The following is a 22139-nucleotide window of genomic DNA, read 5'->3' on the forward strand; positions in this document are numbered from 1 at the left end:
GTCCTTTGCTTCTTTTCTGCTAGCTAGTGTGTAGAAAAATTTCTTAAAATTTCTTTAAAAGTTTAATTATACATATATATATGGAATATGGTATGAGGTTTTGATACATGCATACATTGTGGTATTATCACATTGAGATAATTAGCATAGCTATCACTTTAAATATTGATCTTTGTGGAAAGAACATTTAAAATCCTCTTTTAACTATTTTGAAATTGTCAATGAATTATTACTAATTATAGTCACTATGTTGCACAATAGATTTCATAAACTTCTGCCTCCTAACTAAGTGAAACTTTGTACACTTTGATCAAAATCTCTCCTTCTCTCCATTCCAGCCTCTGGTGAACACCATTCTATCTCTAGTTCTATCAGTTAAATTTTTTTTTAGATTCTTCATGTGAGTAAGATCATGCAGTACTTGTTTTTCTGTACCTGGTTTATTTTACATAGCATAAAGCCCTCTAGGATCATCCATGTTGTTGCAAATGACATGATTTTCTTCTTTTTAAAGGCTGAATAGTATTCCATTGTGTATATCTGCCACATTTTCTCCATTCATACATTGATGGATATTTAGGCCAATTCAATATCTTTAACTATAGTAAATAGTGCTGCAATGAACATGGAAGTGCAGATAGCTCTTTGATACACTGATTCCATTTCCTTTGAAAATGATGAGAAGGAGTAGAGATCATTTATAGGTTGGGGCCAAAATTATTAGCTAGTCCATGCTCCACCCTTATTTAGCCTGCCCATACCTCCACTCAGGGAAGTTGTATCTCATGTCACATATTATCTCTGTAAGGTAGTTTGCCCATGATACACAGCCTTCCTTAACTTTCCTCCTTCTCTTCTTCTGGCCCCAACTTATTATCTATTTATACCCTTTCTCACCATTTTCCTTCCAATATTAGGGAAAGATACATTCATTTTCCTGTTGAAGGTCATCCCTTGGTCTTTAGTCTTGTCCTCATCCTTCTTTGTATTTTGTATGATTTTGTATCAGTGAGATTCTCAATTTTGACCACAGTTACAATGCTGGTGTCAGAGTCAGGATGAATCTATTTTTTTACTTCAAGGTAGATGGGGTGGATGGTATGTGTTGCTACTCAACATCCGTTCCTTCCCATCTTTTATGTTTGCTCTTGAAAACATAAGCTAAAAATTGTATTTCCTAGACTCCCTTGCAGCTAGCATTCTGGATATAATGAGGATTCAGATACATTTTCAGTTTTGCCAATGGGATTTTGAGGGCATAAGTTACTCAGAGGCTATCTTCTCAGTAGTGGCAGTAGTAGCAACAGCAGCTTCCTACCACTTGGATCACAAATGCAGTGGGATGACCTTGAAGTCATTAGTTTGCTGGAAATCCCATGACTCCCACTTCTATAGACCCATGTTTTGGTAGACATCCAATTATCTTTAAGCTCAAGATACCTTAGAGGTTAATGTTTCCTCCTCTGAACCAATAGATATAACATTGTACCTCTACGCTATAAGAACTATATTAAGTGGTTTACCTGCTTAAGTTCATGCGAGCCTCAAACAGCCCTATGAGGTCTTTGCTGCCATTAGCTCCATCTTATAAATGAATGGAGGCACGGAGATGTTGAACAATATGATACTACGAGGTGGAGCTGGAATTTGAGCCGCCAGTCTGTCTACCTCTTGTGCCCATGCTTTCTCTACCTCCTTTCCTTCTCTGCACTTGGCACCTGCCAGGTAAGGTTTCTACCTCAGTTATCTACCCTTGTGAAGTCACCAATGAACTCTTAATTGGCACTTTTTCAATACTTATCTTGCCTTTGTTTTTTATTTTTTGCAATTAAAAATTATTTTTGAGACAAGATCTCACTAAGTTTTCCAAGCTGGCTTCAATCTTGTGATCCTCCTGCCTCAGCCTCTGAAGTATTCTTGCCACTGTGCCCAACTTAGCCTTGCCTTCTTGATAAGGGTCTTGTTCCTTGGTTTCCATCATCCCATACTTAACTGTACTTCATTCATCCTTTCTGCCCCCACCAGTCTCCTTTGCTGGACCTGACTCCTTTGCCTGTCTCCTGAACATTTCCTTTTTGATTCCTCAGCCTCTTCCTGGACAGCCTTGCTACACCTATAACTTCAATTATCAAAATGCAGGTGATTCATATGTCCATAGTTTTCTGATCTTCCTTCTGAGCTCTGGACCCATGGACAGAGGTACCTTCTGGACATTTCAGTTTGGGTTCCCTACTTCACCTCAAACCCAACATGTCCAAATCTGGACTCCTCATCTCTATTTTCAAATATGTTTCCCATTCCAGTGATCAGCACTCTGGCCATTTAATTGCCCCAATCAGAAGCATAGACATTATTCTTCATTCCATCCCATCTCTAAACATCTTATGAATGTGTACATTAGTGCTTTATAAACCTAGGCATCAAGTCTTATCAATTTTAACTCTACTATATTCCCTGAATTCCTCCTCTCTATCTTCATGACTATTACCTAATTTTAGCACTTGTCATCTCTCCCTTGGACTAATGCATCTCCCGCCTCTTGGATGTTCCTGTAACACTGGTCCTTGTCCTGCTGCAGCATTTGCACTGGGTTTGAATTGTTTGCACACCTGTTTTACAAAAGGCTATAAGCTACATGAGGTCGGGCACTAGATCACTATTATCTCTGCATATCCCAAATGCACAGTACAGGACTTATAACTTCAATCAGTCTTCCACAGGTGGGTGGTGAGTGAAAAAACTCTTTAAAAACTGCCCAGTGCATGAAAAGTGGATCAAATTAAGATGTGTTAGACTCTAAAAAGGTTTATAGTCAGAGAGATATAGAAGATAGGAGTAGAGTTTGCGATCAAATATTAAGAGGGGTTACATTATCAGGAAAATAACTCAGTGGAACTCCAGGACTGGGGGTGGTGGTAATGGAAAAACTGGTTTTCCTGAGAAATGCTGAATTGCCTACAGAGTGGCTCAGAACAGCATAGTGTGGATAGCTTCCCTTAGACTTAAAATCAATGATAATAGTCTTTTCAAGAAACCTTCTTAAATATAGAGTTGCTCAAGCCTGCTGAAAAATCTGGAAAACACAAGCTCCCAGTGGTTGTTTCTAACAATGAAACAGTTGGGAAAAAAAGATATCTCTCTCTCTCTCCCTCTCTCTCTCCCTCTCTGCTTTCCTCTCTCCCTCTCTCTCCCTCTCTCCAGACTCTCTCCCTCTCCCCAGACTCTCTCCCTCTCTCCCTCTCTCTCCCTTTCTCCCTCCTTCCTCCCTCCCTCCCTCCTTCCTTTCCTTCCTTCTTTTTTTTTCACTTTGCTTAATATTGAATGTGGACTTTGGTCACATGGTCAAGGCCTGTCATGTGTACCTAGGTTGCCAGATGTTCTCCTTGGTCTCAGAAATTTCAACCATTCTAAGGTACCATTCTGTCCACTTGTACCACTAAATGCAGGCAGGTGTGCTGGGGGCCACATGGGGACCTCAGTGCTCTTGGCAGTACTGGGGTTTGAACTGAGGGCCTTGTGCTTGCTAGGCAGGTACTCTGCCACTTGAACCATACCTCCAGCTCTCTCAAGTGCTCTTTGTATGATGGTCTTCTTGAGACAGCAGATTTTGCTAGGGACTTTCTGCAAAACATCTCTTCTCACCATTATTAACCCAGCAAAACCAATATTCTTACTATTCCTACTTTACATGTGAGGACTTGGCTGTGGACAAAGTTGTTAAATAATGGTGCCTAGATTAAGACAATCTGCCTGACTCCAGACTTACCCAGCAGACTACAATGAGCATTTCTGGTTTTTTTTAAATGGGCATGTGGTTTACAAAGAAAAAGAACATAACAAAAATCACATTAGGTTCCATTTTCCTCTGTTTCAAAGTGCTTTGAGCTGCTTTCTAGGCCTAAGACAGTGCTGCTCCCAACACAGTGCTATGAGGCCCTGTGGAAATGATAAAATATGGCACAAAATGTGTTCCCTCCTGAAGCCCAGGAGTTAACTGGTCATTTCCCTTTATGTGGGCTGTCCCACTTAAAGCACACTACAGCACACCATTTGCATTTCATAGTCATTTGCTTCCTATAAGTAACAAAGACAGTAATACTTTATGCTTTGTTTATTTTCTGTTTATCCACAAAAAAAATTATTGGGGATTTCAATCATTCTTGCCCCACTTTTAGGTGAAATGCAGAAGTAATATGTCTATAAAAACAAAATTAAGATAATTTATGATCACAGTATTACAGGTAGATTAGAAATGTACTCAAATCCTTATCATTTATTGGAACAACTTTGAAAGTAATCAAGTAAAGTTTGGAGCAAGCATTTTGTATTCTTTTGTAAACTATTGTGCGATGATAATAAAAAATATATTATCTATTTTTTATTTACAGTATAATTCTTAGTTGTTCTCTACTCCACCAATACATTTTTATCATTTGGATATTTTTGGCTCAATGAAGGTCTTTATAGCATTGCAAATTTTTGCTTCAATCAACACACAGAATTATCTCATGGATGACTGAGTTATACACAGCTGCATTTATTCATCCATGGAGCCAGGGGACCTCATGTGATATCAGTCTAATAAGCTGAGGACAGCTGGCTATGTGAGGCTGAAGGTTAAGCAAAAGTCTTGAACTGGAGGTGTGGGAGGTAGCATTTAGAGGACAATAGAGACTACAGGAGAAGAGGAGATGGCTTAGAAACAGAGCGTAATGCATCCATAGCATTACTTCTCATAACATATATTGCTAGCAATTTGGTTACTAGAGGTAGAAATAATCTAGAAGATAGTGATTTCCAAGGAAGAAGGTAGGGTGAAATGCAGGGGCAATGTTTAAGTAAAAGGAGAGCATGAACTGGGCATGGTGGCTCATCACTGTAATCCCAGCTCCTCAGGAGGCAGAGATCTGAAGGATTGCAGATCGAGGCTAGCCCAGGCAAAAAGTTTTCAAGATCCCATCTCAACCAATAAAAAGCTGGTTGTGGTTTTGCATGCACCTGTCTTCTCAACTACACAAACAGCATAAATAGGAGGATCACAGTCCAGGTCAGCCTGAGCTTAAACATGAGACCCTATTTGAAAAATACTTAAAGCCAAAAGGGCTAGGGACATGGTTTAAGTAGTAGAGTGCCTGCCTAGCAAGTGCAAAGGCCCTGAGTTCAAATCCCCACAGTACTACCAAAAAATAAAAGAGGACATGAGTATATGAAGATTATAAAAAAATCCACCCAGGTAGAAAAAGAGTCTCTTCTTAAAAAAAAAAGTGTTGTAAAGAGAATGATGGAGGGGGTGAATTCAAGTATGATATATTGTGAGAAATTTTGTAAATGTCACAATATATCCTCAGTATAAGAATAATTTTAAAAAGTGATGAATATCTCACATTGTTTATTTACTTATTTATTTTTGCAGTGCTAGGGACTGAACCCAGGGCTTTGCACATTCTAAGTGCTCTGTACCTAGGCAAGTGCTCTACCACTGAGATCTCCAGCCCACAAGGAGCTCCTTCTGATGGACCTTACCAATGCCTCTTGCCTACTACTTCCCCATTGTCTTACCCAGGCAAGTTGCGTAAGTATGACAGTGCCAGAAAGTGGACACTCAGCTTTTGTAAGGGAGAGGGGGTCATGGTCTGGAGATAGTCTTCCACTCTTAACTAGGCCAACTCCTCTCAACTAGGCCTTCCTAAAGAAGCCCCATGCTTGTGAGACTATCACGGCCAATGTCACCTCAGCTGCCACTGCTGCTCCCCCACTTCCTTCAAGCCTCCCATGCAGATGTTAACATAGTAGAAGGATCTTTGCTCTTGGAAGACAAGAAACCATTGTGTCCTCAATAGGGACTCATATCCCTATTGAGTCCCTGAATCAACAGATGTTGAAGCTTTCTCATTGAAGGAAGTATGCAGCCAGACAAGTCTGTCTGGCAGGGTTTTGGTGTGTTTGTGTTAGGTTCAGAGTCACTAGGTCAAGAAGAGACTTTGCTATCCACACAACTGAAGAGCAAGGATGGTGGCCAGGGGCGGATGCCACCCCTTCTCCTTTCTTATTTCCAAAGTAATATTTTTTGGATGAACACGTGGCATTTGTCCTTTCTTTTGTTAGTGTTTATTACTTGTACAAAGGGATTTTTGTGACATTTCCATACATGCATGTAATATGCTTTGATTCATATTCATTCCCTGTATTTCTCTTTATTCCCCCTTTTTCATACTTATTAATTTATGCTATTTTCATACATGCATATAATATACTTTGCTTGTAATCACCACTCCCTCCTATCACTCTCTCCTTTGGTGTCTGTCTTAAGCAAAGCACTCCACCAGTGAAGATGAAGATGCCGCTGTGGTTGTCTGACCTCAACAATTCCTCAATTGGAGGCAACAAGAAATTACTCCACTGGTTTCAGGGGAAAACTCCAGGGCCAAAACTTAACCTCAGGTTATCCCAGCTACATTTGCTCTTGCTTAAAGTGGAACCACCCAGACAGCTGTTAGCTCTTCTTGTTTAAGACCCTCCCTCCAGCCTCACTTAGCTGTGATTAGTTTAAAAAATATCAATCAACTGTAACCTTTTCAGATCAAGCTGGAAATAAAGACCCAGACTGTTTTTCACTGGATAGGCTTCAATGCCATCCATCAAAGACTATCACAGACTTCCAGACACCATGCTGTCACAATGATATTTTGGTGTGTGCCAAGCTTGAGAACTGAGTTTATGAAAACAATACAAAGGTTGACAAAATTCACTCCAAATACTTCCTTCCTCTTTCCCCAACCTGGCTGAAGACTTTAGTACTAAATCACAACAATAATCTTAAGGGATCTTTATTATTCAAAAAATAAATAAGATAGTCACAAGTTTACTCTGGAAACAATGGGGAGTGCAGGAAGATACAAGAGATTTCCTTTAAATACAGTCATTTCGTGATGAGGAGCAGGTAGGCTCAGAGCTCTTCTCCCTGCTCCTCACCATCATCCACAGTGCTGTAGATAGGGCCAGGGGAGAAATAAGACAACCTGTTAGCAACAGCCTGACTCTGTGTGTGTGTGTGTGTGTGTGTGTGTGTGTGTGTGTGTGTGTGTGAGAGAGAGAGAGAGAGAGAGAGAGAGAGAGAGAGAGAGAGAGAGAATATGAGTGTTAGGGTGATTGTAGGATACACTTCAGAGCCTGGCCTGGCCTCCTCCACAGGGACCCAGAGTCAACCATATCAGAACGTGAGCGGAGGTTCGCAGTTTCCCTTCTGCATCTTCACTGGTAAATCGAATCCATTATCCACTGAAAGACACTGCCCATAAGAAACAAAACTGAACTTGAACTTGGCTAATTATCTGCTGTTTCCCTGTTCATAAGGTCCTCCGGCTGTTTGCATCAGCGAGGCTGCTACTTCAGAATGTAAGCTCTTATGGAGCAGGGTCTCAGGATTTCCGCCGCCCTGTATTTCACTTAGTCCAGCCCTACGTGCCAGGGGTGCATAATAAATAGTTCTCCGTGAGGAGGGTCCTAGGGTTATAAATAGGGGGCGCTCCTAACTGCTTTGCCGGCCCCGCCGCAGCCTGGGAGGTTGCACTGTTCAGAGTTTGAGTAGGCCAAAAGACGTGAAGCCTGTCCCGTGGCTCACTTGGCTTGGATCAGTCACATTCACAAACACCGAAGCGTCTGTTTGCAATTCAAATACTCCTCCCAAGTGAATGGATTGTTGCCCACAAGGTTTGGAGGAACTGTGGGTATTTGCCGCCCTGAGTAGGATTCTCTCCGATCCACCCGCGGACCTCAGACAGAGGCTGGCTATAAATGGAGTTTGCCTCGAAGGTTCCCGATTGGAACAGAAGGTGACTTGGGTGTAGATGTAATAGAATCCTTGTCGTTTAACGGTCAGCTGTTTTCCATTTTCAAGGGTTACCAAGTTGTTGCTCATGGTGTAATATCCTTTTTCAGCCCACTGTAGAACTGTAACAAAGAAGGGGACATTTGTGGTGAGGGGTAGCAGAGCATGGTGCACATTCTAACAGGAAATAGAGTTTAAGGTTGGCTGCTGGCTTTGTGTGGGAGTAAATTCTCAAGGTCTAGTCCTCAGAGTCATGAAGAAGTTATGGGTAACAAATTAGCATGAACTGTAGCCATATCCCAATCCAGGCTTTTTTGCAGATTTAGGCAAGTCACTTAATCTCCTAGCTTCAGTTTCCCCATCAGCAACCAGATCTAATACTGTAGCACATTTCAGAGACTTGAGTTTCCCAAGTTATTAAAGCCAATTTGCCCTTGAATTTAAGAAAGTGCAAATGATTTCAAAATTCCACCTCATAAATTCCACATAGCAAATTATTCAGACAAAATCCTTGTTACTGTTAACATGGATGCCTTGCTTGCCTTGAATTTTACAGTCTAGAGTTGTCAGTCTACCTAGCTCAGCCTCAGCACAGAGAAAAGACCCCACTTCGTCTCACTTGGTTGTACTATTGCAAACATGAGCTGCCTCCCACAGCAAAGACTAAAATTATGCAAGGAAGTATGAAAATAAACTGTGTGTTCATTTCACCATGTGTTTTGATCTCCCATTGTAGTGGGCGCTACCAACTTGAAAGTACCTATATTCTTGTGGCTAAGCCAGAGTACCCACCAACAGTGTGCCATTTTCTCGGCTGAGATGTTGAGTGGGTTCAAAGTAGTGCGTGCACCCGATTTCAAATCTCAGCTTCCACACAGAGTTAGATTAGGTGGTAGGCGGGAGGACTGGGGTGAAGTGAAAGTATTGATGTATTTGCATCCTTGAATTTTTCAAAACTTTCTGTTTGGTGGTCTTATGTCTATCAAGGCACCAGATCCTACCAGTGAAGACTCATTTCTTAGTAACAGAGGTAACCCAACATGCCTGACAATTCTGGGCCCTCTAAACCACTCCAGAAGGGATGATTCCTTAAAGATGTTTTCACTTTTGGACCATTTGATCCAGAAAAAAAAGGGGAAGGTTCTCTATCTTTTAGTCCATTATGTTATTTTGTCAATTCTTTACTTAGTTTTAGTCCTTGCTATGCTGTGTACGTCAAGTTTGTAGCAGAATGACCAGGCAGGAATGAAAGATTTTAGACCGAAGTGGCCTGGTCCCCTGCAGACCTACTGTGATACAGACTATAAGATATTGTAGGACCAATAGCAGTTACAAGCCTTTTGGGAGAGTCCGAAATCCATGAAATATATATCCAAGAGCAAAGAATTAGGCACAGATGGGCAAAGACCAAAGGTAGATGATTCTAGACTTCTCTGTTGATGTCATCCAATGCAAAAGAGAAGGAAGGTGTCAAGTGAATGGTACATAGTTCCTTTGCGTGGCAATGTGGTTCTCCCATAAGTATGTTTACTGAGAAAAGGGTATATGGCAGAATTACTAAGTATTATAGGACTAAGTGGTATCAATGAGGGGTTTTATGTCACTCTTGACATCTAAGCCACAGTTATGTAAGCTAGGTAGTGGCACTTTGCATCAGTATAGTATAACCTTACAATGTAACTTGCTTCCACATTAGATGATTTGATACTCAAAGCCACCTGTGAAGTGGGTGAGGCAGGTAACTGTTTATAGTTAAAGGGACTAGTATCTTCTCTCTCTCCCTCTGATGAGAGAGAGAGAAAGAGAGAGAGAAGAACTCTAACACAGAGCACTGTGCCAAATTTTTCAGACTGCTCTGATGGTTTTGCCTTTATGTAGATAGAAGATTTTATGCTAACATACATGTTTCCATCCATTCATAGGTGTGACACACTCTGGAACCAGATTTTGCCAGATACAGATTTGGGGAAAAATTTGAGAGCTAGTAAAATGATGGCAGAACGTATATGGAAATAAAATCATTCAGAGTTGAAAAGATCACAGTCTGTCGTCTGTGTTACTTCATTGGAAAATCTAATGTCTTGGCACCTATTGATCTTTACAGAATGATTTTACCTTTAATTTCCCTGAGGTTGGCCCCAGCAAGGCTGGGGTTAATCATACATGGATTGACAGATGGCAGCAAAGATCCCCCGAGGCCCATTTACACACAGTTAAGGGGTTAGGAGGAGGGATGCTCCCAACAATGAGGTCACTACCTGCCATTTCTTTTCTGCTGTCAGAATAATGGTCTCTTCACCCAGTAATTCATCATTAGAATCAGCCATTGAGCAAGAACCTAATGAGAACATTGGGATTGTTTCCCACTTCCTTTTGTCCCGGTAAGTCTCATCTGTGCATTTGAGCTCCCTTTGAAGACAAAGGACAGTGTTTGAGAGGTGTATGGGCAAAGGTTTGTAAATTGGTCCCCAGAGAAGAGAGGAGCCTGATCATTAGGCTGTATTGCTTTGGTATCCCAGCTTTCCCCCTTGGCTGGCTGTCACTCAGACACTGTGGGACTTACCAGATGCTGTTTTACTACCGGCCTCACTTATGACATGTGCCACAATTTGAGGATCCTGATCACCTGAAATGAAACCAAAAGCAAACGGTCAGGCCAAGGAAACACAAAATTGCCCTCAGAACTATTTGGTTTAGCTCAACAATTGTGCACAGAGACGGTGCTAAAATAGGTTATATTATAGGAAGAATAAAATGGTCTGAAGTCCTTCCCACTGAAGGGAAAGTTAGTTTCTCATATCTTGAATTGGCTGTCTCCATTGATCCCATTTTCCTAATCATGGTTCAATACTCAATTCTACTTTACATAGGTCGACACAGGCTAAAACTACTGTCTTCATTAAACCTACCTTGAACCTTGCTTTTAGGAACAGTTCCCATGCACTGGGGTCTCCGTAGGCTCCATAGTTGTGTTTACACACTGAGCTAGTAAGATGCTATGGTGTCTGATTTGGCTACTATATTTTTTTGGTGGTACTGGGGTTTGAGCTCAGGCTTTGTACTTGTTCATCAGGCACTCTTCTTGAGCCACACCTTCAGCCCCTGGCCAAACTATTGAATCTATTTCTATTTCTTTTGTAGAAGGCTTGCTCCTTAATTAATATGCTGTTCTCCAAAGTATAGAAATTGTGGGGCAGTTTCTCTTTTCTAGTTATGAGCTTGGTGCTAAGAACTTTTCAGGTGTACTAGAAATGACTTTCTTATCATATGTGACCTGAACGAACAGTTTGGTTAACTTTATGACTTCCTGAAGCCCATTAGGCAGCATCCACACCAGTTATTTCCTCAAATTTCACTGTAATTAATGGACCACTCAACATATCTTGTAGTCATTCTGAAGATGAACCTTCATGGCAATCAGATGACCCATCAGCACTAAGGCAAGCTCTGAGCGCTCGGTTTGCCTTAGGAAATAGTATCTCTGTATATGTGTGTTTCTTTCTGTGTTATTAGATTTGCACAAACAATAGCATTGTGTTCAACCCTCCTTCCCTCCTCTGCTTCTCAAGTCACTTCAGGTATTTTTATGTTGGTTTTGGGGTGCTATATCCTAAAACAAGCAGTGAAAAGTGGTGTTTTCAGAAAAGGAGGTAACAGGGACAGGAAAAAGCCTGAAAAGGGTCATATGATGAATAGTGAAAGACACGAGGCATGTTTTGCTTGGGGAAGAAAAAGTTCCATCAAAGTTTGGGGGCGATGATTGCTGCCTCAATATTCGGACAGCTTCTGTGTAGAAGAGCAGTTATACTTTGTTTAGTATGGCCACGAAGAACAGAAGTGCATCCAGTGAGTAGAGACTACAGGAACAAGATTGGACTCGGGAGGAAAGACTTCTCTTGAGTAGTATATCAGGGTAATTATTAGAACTGCTCAAGGATAAACCAGGCTGTCTTATATCCTTAGACATGTTTGAGCAGAGGTCAGATGGTCAGTGCTGTTTTAAGGGAGATTCATGTTCTGGAGATTGTGCAGGATTTGAGAACCATCAAGTTCGCTTCCTAATCCCAAACTGTTTAGGATGCTCTGACTTCAAGAATAGGACAAAGATTAGAACGTTGTCACAATGTCACTTCTTGATCCCAAAGGATCTATTAGGCACTGTTCTCTGTGAAATTACTGCTACTGAGTAATGAATGCCACTTTCAGCAAATGATTACTTTCTGTCATCTCATTCTCTGAAGGTGGTGCCAGGCTGTGTGGCTGGCTGTTCAGATTGAAGTATTGAATATACTGAGATTTCTTCATATTTTTTTTTGGTGGTGATGGTACTGAGATTTGAACTCTGGGCTTCATGATTGCTGAGCAGGTGCTGTACCACTTGAGTCACTCTGCCAGCCCCATACTTGGTATTGTTAGCCTTATAGGAACATAGCTTTTTCCATAAATATGGACATATATAAAGTCATTCTGAATCCCAGAGACAGGGAAGGTGTCGATTTGATAATTGTCATCCTATTTTATTACTGGGGCTAGAAGTTTTTTGATTCAAAATGGATTATTCAACATAATCAGCCCTAAAGCTTCCTTTTAGTTTATAAGCATTCATAGAAATTGATAAACAGCAACCTACCTTTTTGCATTTCAAAGTTGTTTTCTTTTATCTTCTCTTTGCTTAGCACTATATTCTGAAAGAAGAATCAGTGCAAAAGGTCATTTTGACAGGAGCTCTGCTATGGGGTTTTAGAGGCATCATTCATTTGGCATCTGTCATTACTCTGTTGTCTATTTCTGGTGAGGATTATCATATACACTAAGATGCTTTCATTAATTCTGTCATACTGATTGGGAGCCCATGGCTCTGACAGATGAGCTGACAGCCAAGAAAACACAGGGGAGAATCTGGAAACAAAATCCAGGCCTTATTATCTCCATTCCAGTGCTCTTTCCAGACCAGAGGCTGTGATACTCACCCTTCCTATGACCCTGACCTCCCTGGCTTTGACAGGTATTGACAAATAATGGTGAATGGGGAAATGGTTCTACCCTGGGAACTGGTATATGGAGTATGATTAAACATAAAGCCTGTTGTGTATGTATTAGAATAAAAGTGCTCTGAAATCTCATAGGAAGAGACACCAGAAAGTTTGACCTTGGGAGAGAACTCTCAGACTATGGAAAGACCATTGAACATTTAAAATTGTTTCTCTTTTCAATGGATTTGAAAGATCCTCTTGTTGATGGTTGCTCCTTATGACCTACATTTATTGAGAATAATCAGGATTTAGGAAACGCAGCTTACTTTTCAATGCTGCTGATGTTCAAAGGCAAATATAACACTTCTTAGATTTCTTATTTATAAACTGATGGAATGCTAGAAGTACTTAAAGAAGCTAACAGGAACTTTCATCAGCAAAGACTGAAAAATGATAAAGGCTATTGCTGCTATTTTAAAGAGACTGAACAAAAGACTCAGAGTGCTTAACTGAGCAGTATGAGGTCACCCAAAGGCCCTAAAACTTAAACCAAAGGTAGAAAATAGGAGAACACATTCACAGGCCTGGCTCAGCTTGTTTCCTCACCCTGTATTCTGAACACAAGAGGGAAGACAGTGGTATTTCACATCTCCTGATAAAGTCCTGTGCTCCTTCACAATTCCTAGAATCCTCGGTCTACAGGGCCCTTCCTTTGCATTTCTGCCCTAGAAGGAATTTGTCTTGTTACTGTTGACTGTTTTGGCTGTAGGCTCAACTCAGTTGCCAGGTGTGAAAGTGTAAGTCAAAGAGCCCTAAAGGGAATCTGAGCCTCAAAACGCTCACATGGGCCTCAGAGCTTCAACTTTCCATTTGAGCTCAAGTGGCACACTATGAAAAGGCAGTGACAGGAAAATGTTTGTGAGATAATAAGTAAACAAATGACTATTTAGTGTCTTTTCAAAAACTGGTGTGTGATGATTGAGGTTGAGATACTTTAGGCTAGGTGGTTGCACTGGTGTCAGGGCCTGGCCAAGATGAAAACGTGAAGTCAGCAAAGTTTGTCTTTTATGCACTCAACCTTGCCTTTTTGTGAACTTTCCCCCAGCCACGCTCCCCAGAGTCTTTTTTTTTTCTTGTTTCACTCTCTACCTCAACTGAAAGACTTTTTAAAGTTGACTTTCAGAAAATGTGGGATTAGTTATTTCTTTCTCAGTGGGAACTCTATGTGGCAGTATGGACGGGTTGCCCTGTAACTTGAAAAGGAAATGCTTTGATGCCTTCAAAGGCATCTCCGGCACTGGTGGACAGAAAATTATAGAACTGACCATTCTAGCAAGGAGCAGGTGGGTAGTACATCTTAATGTGGAATCATGCTATTTGAAATGATGCTTCCACTTAGCCTAACTGAGCCCTGGATCCCTTCTTCTCCCCAAAGTGATAGCTTGGGGCTACCTGCCTCAGAAAATATAATGAGCTCCTTGTCACTAGAGGCGTTTAAACAAGATTGGGTAACCACTTGGTAAGGATACCGGAGAGAAGACTACAGTTCTGAGAATTGAGATTAGATTTGATAAATTCTAAGATCCCATCAAGCCCTGTGACTTGAAGCCCTGAAATAAAATCTTGAGGTTATTCTGGAGGACTCAGGTTGTGGCACAGAAAGAAAGCCTCTAGCTGAGAAAGCACAAATCCAATCTGGAGTTACTCTGTAGTTGATTTCTTGGGTTAAAAAAAAGTTCAAAATACTGTTTGAGAGTGAGAACTTCTGGGGAATGGCTGTTGGTGAATGGGGGCCAATTATTGGAAGATTGGGCAGCTGGGGGACTTTGGGTCTAGTTGATTTCTTGGGTTAAAAAAAAGTTCAAAATACTGTTTGAGAGTGAGAACTTCTGGGGAATGGCTGTTGGTGAATGGGAGCCAATTATTGGAAGATTGGGCAGCTGGGGGACTTTGGGTCTAACCATTGTGTACATCCCAGGTACAGATGGCACTGACCATGGTTCTACTCCTGCTGCAGTAGAGGTAAGGTGCAGATCACTGAGGTCCTGGGTGGCATGCCTGAAAAGGTGGGCCTTTTTAGAATATGAAACTTGGAGCTGTCACTGTTTTCATATAAGCAAACTGTTTTGCTTGCTCCTATCCTAGATAGATGATTCTGGAAGCTTTACACATCTGACCTAAAATAAGGGCATGAGGAATTGGTGGTTCAACTGTAAAACTCTCAGCAAGAAAGAGAGGGAAGGAAAAACATCCCAGCAACCCACTTCGCTGCCATTGGAGGGAACTGAAGGCTGATCGCATAATTACAGAATGTCAGATAGAATTACCCTTACGGATAATTTTAGCCATCTCATATTATACATGAGAAAACCAAGGTCCAGAAAGTTCAAGTTGATTGGCCAAGGTCACACAGCCGAGCACATTTGGTATGCTATTTGGATTATTAACCATTGATTAATACTGGGGAGTTTGAACTCAAGGCCTCATGCTTACTGGACAGGCGCTCTACCAATTGAACTACTCTGCCAGCCTAACTATTGTTTTGAATGTGACTTTATTCACATTAAATTTTGCAACATCTCCCAATACCTTATGTTGCTGGCCAGAATCCTGTAAGGACTGGAGAAACTGAAGTCAGTTTACATCTGGCAAGTAAAGGATTAGGAGGTTCATCTAAACCCTAGGTTAGTGTAAAGAACCCGAAAGCCAGTGGCAGTTTTGTTCCACATTCTGATCCCCGTGGGTGACTCAAAAATAAGCTCTTAGAGTCTTCACTAGTGGATTAAATGTGTTGTCACTTATCAGTGGCAATAAGGCAGACAGGAATAAGTTCAGAAATAAGGTGTTAAGCGCCTTATTCCTTTGTTACATCATACATTATCTGCATGTGAGGACTGATGTCTGTGGCTTTATTCAGGTGCCCACCCACCTGACTCAGAGCTGCACTCCTGGACACAACCCCTAAGTGAGCTGACAGCCAAAGGCACTGACTCAGTGTTTTGAGAGGGGAATGGGCAGAGGGATTGTTTGATGTTCTGTCTTGCGGAAAAAGAGCCCATTCACCTCATGTCTGTGGTGACCAAATTAATGAAAAAGTACTAAAATTTCTTATTTTAGGTACCCAGTATAGGCAACAGTCACTAGTGACTTTAAGCTGGCTGACAGCTTGATGGGTTTGAAGGCTTCGAACCTGCTCTGCCTTTGGTTAGTCATGGCTCTAGAGTAGACTGGCTTCATGGGCAAGTGGTATTATATGAAGTTTGGTTTGAGCAGCACTGAGAATGTCATCACCCATTCCCCGCACCTCTTTCTCACAGTAGGAGGGAAAGACTTCACTTCCACAGCACCTGAAGTGCCACCATCAGATAAGCACTGGAGACTGTGTCAGTCTTCAAGGATCCCTACACCTCCAATACCTTCACTTGTAGCCTGCCAACATGGCAGCTGCCAATGGCTACTAGTTTCCTGGAAAATGGGGATGACACATGGCTTCACAGTGGGAAAACATCAAAGTTTAGATGGAGAGATACAGAAATCCAAAAAAATTAACTTGGGCCTGGTGTGATGGTGCTTGCCTGAAATCCTAGCACTCTGGAGGCTGAGGCAAGGGGATTATGAGTTTGAGGCCAGCCCGGGCTACACAGCAAGACCTTCTCTCAAAAACATCAACCATGCCCCTGACAAAAAACTCTGTGTACTTCCTAACTTGGCTCAGTGGCAGCTATATATGTGACTTCACAAGTATGTGTGAATGCGCCCACCAGGGTGGGTATTTTTCTCCAGAAAGAGAGCCTTTTTTGTTCTTATCAGGTAGGAATGTGCACATTTCCAACTTTGCCTTTTACATAGAATTTTGGCTTCATTTTTGCTTTTTGTGATATGCACATATTCCTATCCATATACACGCATATCCTTACATGTATTTCTGTACATATGTGTGTATAGCAATTTTTTAAAACTTCTACATTGTTGAATTTTGGTTTCCCAATCCACAAAATGCGGTAAAACTTTTCAGTGACTTTTTCCAATAACCAAATGCCTTACCTCGACAAAGCCTTGAAACTGGCTTCTAATTTCTTCACAATTCAGCAAGGATAATGATCCTTCCCCTTTGTTGCATCTCTGTATCATTTTCATAAATACAAAATCCTCATGAAGATTCCTTTCATCTTCTATCTATTTTGAAATAACAAGGATATGAGAAATGTCATTTTGAAGAAGAATGCAGCTAATGACATCTGCCTCCACATTCACTTCCTTGGTGCCAACCAGAGGACGACTTTGGGAGCATAAATGGGAAATATTATAAGATATTATACTGAATTATTGCTATTTGGTACTTGCCATTTTAATATCTACAAAAGCCAGCGATTAAGAGGTCATATTACCTGCAATTCTAGGTAGAAATCACAGCTATTCTAAAGAACTGTTATCACAAAATGTATATTCGTTTCAATGTACCAGAGCAGCAATAGTCTATAATTGTCATAGGGTTCCCATCCGCCCATGACAGTTTTCTGCTGAGCTAATTTGCCCTTCATTTTAGTGTTCATGATGTAGTACTTTCAAAAGAGTTAATTTCTGATGTGTGTTCATTAATTCGAGTTCTAATTATATCTCTCTCCTTTCTTAACTTTAGCATTTGTATAAAACATTTGCATTTTTAAACAAATCATTCCCATCCTGAAAGTTAACAACATATTTTCTTTCCCAATGTCTTTGTAATTAAATGTGTGGAATTCACTTGTGTCATCAACTAATTCCGTACCACTTTCTTGTTTTAAGAGTAGATTTTTAACATTTGACCCAAGGTCCAGTTAACTAGTGGCTTTGGCTGTCATCAAGGGCACGCCTAAATGTCATGGCATGTCTACCCAGCTCACTATTTTCCCCTTTGGAGGCCAGGCGTTTGATCAAAAGAGTCTAGCAGGCCAAACACAAACAAACAAGTGACCAGGCCTGGAGCCCACCTCTTTCCTCAGCAGTGAAACCTAAAATTGAAGTAGCCTGATGGCTTACCTCCACCCTTGCTACCTGGCCTTAGCTAAGAGAAAACTTCATGACCTTGAATCTAGGTCTGCATTTCAAGAGAGGACAGCCAAGGGGCCCAGAGAAAATACAGTCACCCAGATGCTATGCCTGGTCACAGTTCCGTTTCCAGACTTTAAGGGACAGTTAGATACTTGATTAATTTTCTCCTTCATCTATGGTTGTGTTTTGTCAACAAAGCCAATAACGCCCCTCAATGGAAGTGGACAAATCCTGGGAACCAGAATCAATCCAGAAGCTAACTTTTCCAATAATGCAAAACGACTTGCTAAGTGACTCTCTCTGCTTTTGCTCCTGTAAATCCAGTCAGTTATGAACGGAAAACCTCTCAGCGCGACACTGAGCAACTTAATACAATTGGCATTTGAAGAATTATACAGACAGCAACATTTTTACTAAAAAACTGCACATTTGGGAACTTGTCTTTGCTAATCTGAAGCACTGTGAAATTTCAGCTCAAATTGATGCTCTCCTTTTCTAGGTGGAAATTTAAAAGGAAAAAGTCTCCATTGGAAAAAAAATAGTTTGCTTTTTAAGTAAAACTTTAGAGAAGAATTACAGCTAGTGCTCACAAGCATTTACTGTGCTAGGCACTGTTTTAAGCACTCTGCAAGGCTAGGCTGATTTAATCTATGAGATGGGCACCATTCCCATTTCTCAGTTGTAGAAACTGAGGCATAGAAATGTAAATTGCCCAAGATCACAGAGTTGGTCAGGGCAGAGCCAAGATTTGAACCCTAGATTTGGACCCTTGAGTCTGACTCCAGATCCCAAGAATGTCACCAGAGGCAAGAATACGAGAGCCCACTGACTACAACACATACATTATGCCGTAAAACCCTTAATCTATTTTGGTTTCTACCATTATCCATCATTTGGGTAGAATTAAAATCCACCAAACCACAAATCAATAAGGACCCCAATTTAATTAATAAAGGCTTTGTTCATCTTACCTTGTCCAACCTTCTATGAAGATACACAGCAAAAAGTGCCGATCCAATCATCTGGGTGATAAGAAAAATTGTAAGTAAATACATAAAAACTTTCATGCCGATGGGCTGTCCAGTGGCCACAGATCGGGGAGAAGGTTGGCTGTACGTTTCGATCATGCTGGATTAAAGTTGAAATGGTATCTTCTGACCAAGAAGGTGGCAGAGGCAGCATGAGAAGACTGTCAAAGTGGCCACCTTACTCAGGATTAGTTAAGAGCGCACAATCGTCGCAGCCCACACTTCCTGGAAAATGTGCTTCGTAGTCTTCTCTCCCAGCAAAAAAAGTTACGTAAAGCTTTTTGTTGGTTTTTTTTTTTTTTAAATTACGCCCATATCATTCACTTCCAGGCTTTCCCTTTTGTTAGTAAAGAAGAAACAAGTTTCTTCTTCCGTACATTCATTCTTGCCTTGAAATGTCATAGACTTCTTAACAGACAATGGTAGTATTTTCCTATTGCTGTCTAACTTTTGGGGTTCGCCAGTTTCAAGGAAAGTGACAAATTAATCCACCAGCAATATACTTATTTCAATTTCAATCTTACTAATATAAAGCGGGAACTTGGTATCAAGGGAAAGAAACAAATATTAACAAAAATGTGGATTGATTTTACGATTGGTGTGCCAGTAGTAATTGCTAATTCTTGAATCTCTAAACTCAATGAAATCCCCAAAGCTTTGCAAGTCAAGACTACATACCACCAAGCACAAAAAAAGTCCTAACATTTATGAAATAAAAAAACAAAATTTGGCTGCAAAAGATAATGCAAGAAAAATAGTATCTTTTTTCAAAGGCAAAGGCAAGTAGGGTCTTTAGGGGAAATCAGGCCAAAACTCTGGGACTGAAGCGAAAGTAGGAATAGTAGCTTGTTTTAGCCTTGTTACCTGTCAACGCTGATCTGTCAGATAACTGGTGTAGATGTAATGGTTCAGGAAAAGGAAAATGGGCTGCAGCTGAGAGACATGGATTCTAGTCTTTTCCCTATCAGTAAATTGCTCTGGGCCAGGACAAATCACTTTTTCCTCTCTAGACTTCGGTTTCCCTATAGCCCCCAGGCTGCTGTGAAGATAGGATAAAGATGTGCACCAAAGAGATTTGAACCATGTTTGGCAATAGATGACTCTCATCCCTACTTTTTTAGAATTTGCTTAGCCTAAGATAGAAGTTTTCCAAATAATTGTTAGCTCTTTATATACTGGTAAAAAAACAGACAGACAACTGTATCATCAAAAGCACCTCGAGTCGAGACCGTGGGTTGAATCATTGAGGTGTGCAGGATCACACAGCTCTGAATGTCTTTTGTGCCATCTTATCAGATGGCCTTCCAACTAAATGCAGCTGTGGAAATCCCATGAAACTGTAATAAGATTGCTTTTGTGATTCCTATAAAATCGTTTTAGAAGACAAATAGGAAACTGCTCTGATAGGCATGCTGTCTGTGTAGTTAGCACCTGCTTTCTTCCCCTCCCACGCCCCGGCATCCTGTCCGGGGGCCCAGATCTGTGTAGCTTTTCACAATGTCTGCCAAGTAGTTGGCTTCAGTATATATGATAAGCTTGGATTAGTAAATCAGGGGTCTTGGTTCCTAGATGATTGGTCTGAGTTCTACTGAAGGAAAAATTATCAGGAGGGCCCAAATGACCTCAAGTCCTTCCCCAAGACCAGTTTCATACAATTACAGAATGCCCCAGTTGCAGGGGCCCTGCAAACATCCACTCAGCCAAGCCCAGAGGGAGAGGATGCCAAGGGATCACAGAGATGCAGACAACGTCAGAATCTGTTTATGTGACCAGCCTCAAGAAAGAGTGATGTCCAACCTCCCTGTCTCCCCTTCTTACTTTCCAGCCTCCTGCAGTCTGACTTCTGCCTACAAAATACCCCTGAAACTGCTCCTACTCTTACCAGTTCAATGATAATTTTGACTAAATACTTTTTAGAATTCATTTTTAGTGACGTCTCTGTTGACCTATTATTCTGTCGTCATCCTTCTGAATACTCTCCACCCTTGAATTCTGTACCACATATTCTTTCTCCCGTTTTGTTTTCCAGCTCTATTAAGGTGTAGTTGGAAAATATGAATTGTATGCATTTAAAGTGTACAATGTGGTGAAGTACTGATCCATTGTGAAATAATTAATCTTATTTTAACCAGTTATTTTATAGGCTCTCCATGACATGTCCTACTCAAACAATCCTAATTTAAGGTTCTCCCCTTATTTATACTCAAATATAAATTTGTTTCATACTCCAATTTTAGGAACTTATATCACCTAATTAATAATTCATTTTTCCCTTGCCCAGCTCACAGGCCACTGAGCACTTCTGCCTCTTAGAAAATCCTTCACCCCTTGAAACTTTGCTGCTATTCCCTATCTACCTTCTTTTCTTTCTTTTCCTCTCCTTTCCTTCCCTTTCCTCTTTCTTCACCGTTTTGAGTTGGAAATGCTCCTCCTTATCTCAGTGAATGGTCTTACCAGGCACCAAATTGCCCAGGCCAGAGATCTAGGAATCAGCCATGATTCCCTCCTTTCTCTTACCCCAGATTGCAACCCAATTCCAGTAGCTTCTTCCTCCCCAAACCTTCATGACTGCTGTCACTTCTCATGATGAACCTGCCAACATCCCAATCCAGGCACACACATCGTCTTTTGTGGTTTACTGCCATCCTAAATTATCTTCTTGTTTTCTTTCCTGCCCTGCCCCATCTATCTTCCACACTGCCAGCAGAATGTTAATTCCGAATCCTTTTGTTTTGTTTTTCCACATTTTTATTAGCATGTTTTAACTGCAATGTGTGTGCGTGGGTGTGGGGGAGTAGTTATTGTGATACTTCCATACACGTGTATAATTCCAAATCTTTTAAATAACCATATTATTTAATCTTAGTTGACCTCTTGAGACTCTATCTCAGACCCGAGGAAGCATACTGTCCTGTGCCCTGGCAGTTCAAGGTGAATGGCAAAAGCTCCAGAATGCCCTGCTTGTACTTTAATCAATGAAGCTTCCCCCTTTCTCCTGTCCTGTTTCTGCCCAGTCTTTTAGCATGATGCAACAGCTGGCTTCTTTTTCCAATTTCCAAGCTTCAGCTCCACTTTCTGCTATGTGGTTATATCAGAAGCCCTCTGTGTCAGACCCTCCTGTACCTACCTCTGTCCAGCAAGTAGTGGACTGGCCACTGTACTGGGTCCCCTGCCTAACACCTCCAGGAACAACTCTCAAGCTTAGTGTCCAGGAAAAGTCTAGCAGTACATAGTAGTACATAGAAGTACATAGAAGTGCCTGTGGCTAAAACCAAATAC

At 41.1% G+C, this 22139-nt stretch overlaps 1 protein-coding gene across 1 annotated transcript; it reads right to left on the reverse strand.

Moving 5' to 3' along the window:
- Positions 1-6859: 6859 nt before the first annotated feature.
- On the reverse strand, positions 6860-19056 carry Cd40lg (CD40 ligand). The gene is made up of 5 exons (XM_020156319.2): positions 18804-19056; positions 16846-16977; positions 12459-12513; positions 10392-10454; positions 6860-7950 (listed from the first exon to the last, which is right to left on the reverse strand). Exons 1-5 carry the CDS (start codon positions 18957-18959, stop codon positions 7574-7576), a joined length of 783 nt encoding a protein of 260 aa, XP_020011908.1. The 5' UTR covers positions 18960-19056; the 3' UTR covers positions 6860-7573.
- Positions 19057-22139: the final 3083 nt, after the last annotated feature.

The sequence above is a fragment of the Castor canadensis genome, chromosome X (genome assembly GCF_047511655.1).
Source record: "Castor canadensis chromosome X, mCasCan1.hap1v2, whole genome shotgun sequence".
Lineage (NCBI taxonomy): Eukaryota > Metazoa > Chordata > Mammalia > Rodentia > Castoridae > Castor > Castor canadensis.